Here is a 4,261-nt window from a genome sequence, read left to right as displayed (position 1 = left end):
GTATGAAGATAAAATGACAATGGCACATCTGCTGAGGCATGGAATAAAATCCCTAGACAAAAGCAAATGGCTTTGCCATGTTTTGCATTCACTTCAGATAAGTTATTCAATGCTTGTTAAGTTGAATATCAGCCAACCAACACTGTAGTGTTTTGCCTTTTCAATCACATTATGAAAATTACTGATGTGTTCCAGTATTTCTTTTTTAATTTTAAACAAAGAGCATATACTTGATGAATAAAAACAATCTTAACCTACAGTCCCACTGCATACCCACCATTAGCTGGTTTCAAATCAAAGCTTACATCAGAGACACATCACATGGTTATACAATTAATATTGAACAGATCCAGTTACGTACCTATTCATCACTAGACTTTATTTTTTTCGTTGAATGGTCATTATTACTAGACTTTGTTAGGTCTAGGTAGCACAGAACAAACACTCAGGGGAAAACACACCTAAATTGTATTAATGAAATTATTCAAGAGCCACAGCTCAGTACAATAAAAGATGTTAAATGCAATAACAAGAAACACACTAGACAAGAGAGGAAATAACAGGAGAAGAAGGATCAAGAAGATAGGAAAAACCCAAGAGTTCTTGGTAGCTTCCCTCCTGTGAAAAACTGAAAATTATGGTTTCCGACAAATGAAAGTCTATCCTGACTATGCTGAGGCGATAACATCATAACTCTGAGCATCCTTACAAGGACATTACTTATTATGATAGACTTTTATTATTTAGAAGTAGTCATGTTTTTTTAGATTTTGTTTTTAGAGAAGTCTATGTGTGCGCTCATAATTTAGCTAGTTTTACTACTAGTTTGATAGGCTCATTTTGTTCCCATGATCAACCTCTACCTTACTATAGGGAGATGGTGGATGATGATAAGAGATGTGCTAATGTAAGAACTACTATGTAATCATTTTCAGGTAATGTTATCAGTATTTTATTCAAAAAAAAATAAAAAAAAGAAAGGGACTAGAGAGAGAGACAAGAACATCGGGGAGAAGGCATTCACCAGACTACCCCTTCACTGTTGCCCTAGTTACTTCTATAAATATTCCCACTACTCCAAAGAAGCCCAATAATCCCACTGGCTGGCCCCTTTTCATCGCTATTTCTATCCAACTCTAATAGCCTTCTTCATGATCCATATCAAAATAAGGCCAAGTCATCACAGACTTGTCAACAAAACCATAATAAATGCATTTTTTGAATAAAATATCCAACGTTCTATAGTTTTCTACATGATAATAAAATGTCATAGACCAACTTCAATGGTTAATTCTGGTTTCCTTTCAAACCTACCAGACAGAGTGACCCACACACTGTACAGAGCCATCATTTACGATTTTAAGACAATTAGTCAGCTTACATTGCTTCTCCAACGTAAACTTCTGCCAAGATAAATGACATGTTAAAGTTCTCCAAGCTTGTTGCTGATTTAGAGGCAACAATACACATAAGTATCAATGTATGTTCACAGCAAGGCTTCAAAGATCATGTAGTTTATGTATTTTTTGTGTTGAAACCATAATACTATGTGCACCTAAACTCGGACTGGTCCAGAGTGACAAACAGGGGGGCAAAATTTTAAATAAGGTGAAATATGGTGGGCCACAATCAATTTTAGCAATTTTTATAAGGAAAAATTAAATAATTTTCGAAGGGAGGTGACCCCCCGGATCCGTCTGAGCTAAAGGCTTTTGATGCTACTTGTAAGCTACTCCATATATCTGGGGTCTCATATATGCAAGAGTTTTCATATATCCTGTGTTGAGCTCAACTCTTGAAAATCCAGCTTCTGATATATAGCGTCCTGTGTCCCTGCAGAGGTGACACCCATCTGCCAGCGTCTGTTGAAGAGGATCTAGAATTCTCTGGATAAATCTGAGAATTGTTCCCTCTGCATCTCCGTTCAAACACAAGAAGTATACAAATAAAATTAAGCTACTTCCTAAGATTACAGCATTCCATTTCAGAAGTAAACTGGATAGTTATGTTCACACCGTTCGCAGCAACATGTTCAAAAAATAAATACTGTCCACCTGGCCGCAGCACTCTCTTTATTTCTACACACACAGTTGAAATTGTTTAGATGATGGACTTGGATTATAAAGTTGTGCATAATCAATCAAAAAATATAGGGAAGAATCTATCATGTGGAGGATGAAAATTAGGGTCCCTTCTGATCAAACTCCTACCAGATGCAAGAACGACAACAGAACTGAACTGAAATACATCTGGAGAAGTAGCATTCATACAATCCAGACATGGAGCACAAGCTTGTCAATCAAGATACAAAATTCTGAATTCAGCTCAGCATATGCTATTCAAATTCTAAGAGAATCAAAAGTAAATAAACAAATAACAAGAAGGACCTACAGAGTTCATTACCTTTGAGTGTCATGGAAACATCTGTAACAGAACACAAGACAAGTGTTCCAACCACTGCATCCATAGAAGCATCACTTAACGGTATAACCTCCCCAACCTGAATGCAGCCAACAACTTGAAAGCTTAAAAGATATTAACATAGAAGAACCGCCAGATATTGAACCGAACAAAACGATAGTAGATGGCAGAACATCACTACAAGAAAAGGAGCCACATGACAAAAGCCTTCATAGTATATTGGAAAAAATTCAAGGCCATATTGCTTCCAAATTCAGTACTATGAAAATATTATAACAGCATTCGACCACAAATATTGGATTCTTTTTCCAACTAGTTGCTTTTAGTCCAATCCAAAACAAGTCTTCAAAGTTCAAACCACCTCCTATATGCATTTTCATTCCTTTCTGTTCCCAGAAAGAGGTAATAAAGTGGGAAGAACATTGTACATACACCATGTATAAACTCAAAATTTGAAGGTGGCAAGCCAGCAGATATTGCTGAGGACCGAGCATACTTTTCCATCTTTTGGTTTGGATCAATGCCAACAACCTGAACATTAGAATTACTAGCATAGTAACTGAGATTAGGTCCTGTACCAATTCCAATCTCCAAAATTTTTTGCGCCTCATCGCTCAAATTGCTGAAGATTTTTGATTTGTAAAGCGAAATCTAAGCAACAAAAGAAAACATCACAAATTGGAACCCGATGCAATTAACAACTCAAAACATGAAAAAGAAGCTCAAATATTTATGAACATGAATCAAAACCCGTGCAAAGTGAAAGATGAACATAAATGATGAACCTCGGCTTCAAAAAATTTAGAGGCATTGATCATAATTGATGCAAAGAACTCCTCGTACCAACCAGGCCTGGGTGGATGAAACTTGTTAACCACATCCTACAAGACTATCCATCCATCAGTACTAGCATGAACCTAAGCTACAACATTGTCACTTTCAATTGTCTCATCCGCATGGCGATTATACTTGCAATTCCAGGCGAAGGGCGAGGGAAGCGATTACCGTGTAATCAGAACGCGGAACGGCGGCGGTTGAGGGCCGAATTGGGAAGAGAGTAGTTTCCAGTGATGCAGATTCGAGGAAGTGCGTTCTTCTTCTGCAGCAGAAGCATGATTTGGCGGGTTCCAACGAGGCCGGGTCGAGCCGTTTGGAAAGCGAACAGGACAAGGAATTAGCTACGAAGAGGGGTTTAGATGGAGGGCGTGGAAGTGCCAAGAAGGAGATGGAAGACGAAAGCATTCTGCACAGAGGCAGTGTGCTTACAGTGTGAGCAGCGCTGAAATTCGCTTCTTGCTGATGAATCAACAAGGCAAAGTTTGCTTCTTTTTCAAGAATTGTTGCCTGCATGAGAGGGGAAGCAGTCAAGAAATCTAGTTCTCAGACTTATCTACCTGGTAGATGCTTACACGTGCAATTTTTTCCCCACTTTATCCCAGACTTCGCCATATCTGCACCAGACATATGAGATATTTCTTTATATGATTTCCTCCTCCTTTTGCATGACATTTTATTTTAAAGCACCACACCAACAGCGTACGCTATGGCTATTAACTCTGTCTCAAAATGAAACACTATTCAATGGCCTAAATGTAATCATGACGCCAATTTGCTTCTAAGATCCCTCCTTGAATGAGATGTCTGTGTTAGTACTTAGCAGGGCATGCATTATTATAGGATAAAAAGTTACTTTAACATTTAAACTATTGATTCAAGGTAACTTGGGATCCTAAATTTTTTTACCATAATTTTGCCCTTCAACGTTAAAAACGTCGTAACGTGCTCCCTCCCATTAATTACAAGATAACATTTGTGAGTTTAGTGTTCTGAGGCCCACATT

At 37.9% G+C, this 4,261-nt stretch overlaps 1 protein-coding gene across 3 annotated transcripts; it reads right to left on the bottom strand.

The window, feature by feature from the left end:
- Positions 1-1,188: 1,188 nt before the first annotated feature.
- LOC129310607 (uncharacterized) lies at positions 1,189-3,896 on the bottom strand. 3 transcript variants are annotated; one of them, XM_054952498.1, is made up of 6 exons: positions 3,427-3,888; positions 3,207-3,302; positions 2,854-3,072; positions 2,404-2,500; positions 2,016-2,078; positions 1,189-1,912 (listed from the first exon to the last, which is right to left on the bottom strand). In XM_054952498.1, the coding sequence occupies exons 1-6, from the start codon at positions 3,769-3,771 to the stop codon at positions 1,719-1,721; spliced, it is 1,014 nt and encodes a 337-aa protein (XP_054808473.1). In that variant the 5' UTR covers positions 3,772-3,888; the 3' UTR covers positions 1,189-1,718. The 3 variants fall into 3 exon arrangements, with proteins under 3 accessions (XP_054808473.1, XP_054808474.1, XP_054808475.1); XM_054952499.1 differs by lacking the exon at positions 2,016-2,078 and having other exon boundaries at positions 3,427-3,891; XM_054952500.1 differs by lacking the exons at positions 1,189-1,912; positions 2,016-2,078 and adding an exon at positions 2,086-2,291 and having other exon boundaries at positions 3,427-3,896.
- Positions 3,897-4,261: the final 365 nt, after the last annotated feature.

This window comes from Prosopis cineraria, unplaced genomic scaffold (genome assembly GCF_029017545.1).
Source record: "Prosopis cineraria cultivar Desert tree isolate PC_DT_omini unplaced genomic scaffold, ASM2901754v1 PC5, whole genome shotgun sequence".
NCBI lineage: Eukaryota > Viridiplantae > Streptophyta > Magnoliopsida > Fabales > Fabaceae > Prosopis > Prosopis cineraria.
The sequence above is the reverse complement of the archived record's forward strand: the minus strand, read 5'-3'. Positions and strand labels throughout refer to the sequence as shown.

What these genes read in the sequence shown, in the direction of transcription:
- LOC129310607 (XM_054952498.1), bottom strand. Translation starts at nt 3,771, where the DNA reads ATGCAGGCAACAATTCTTGAAAAAGAAGCAAACTTTGCCTTGTTGATT. An exon ending in CTAAATTTTTTGAAGCCGAG is followed by an intron (nt 3,073 to 3,206) that starts GTTCATCATTTA and finishes TTTGTTGCTTAG; the next exon opens with ATTTCGCTTTACAAATCAAA. An exon ending in TGAACATGTTGCTGCGAACG is followed by an intron (nt 1,913 to 2,015) that starts GTGTGAACATAA and finishes ACGGAGATGCAG; the next exon opens with AGGGAACAATTCTCAGATTT.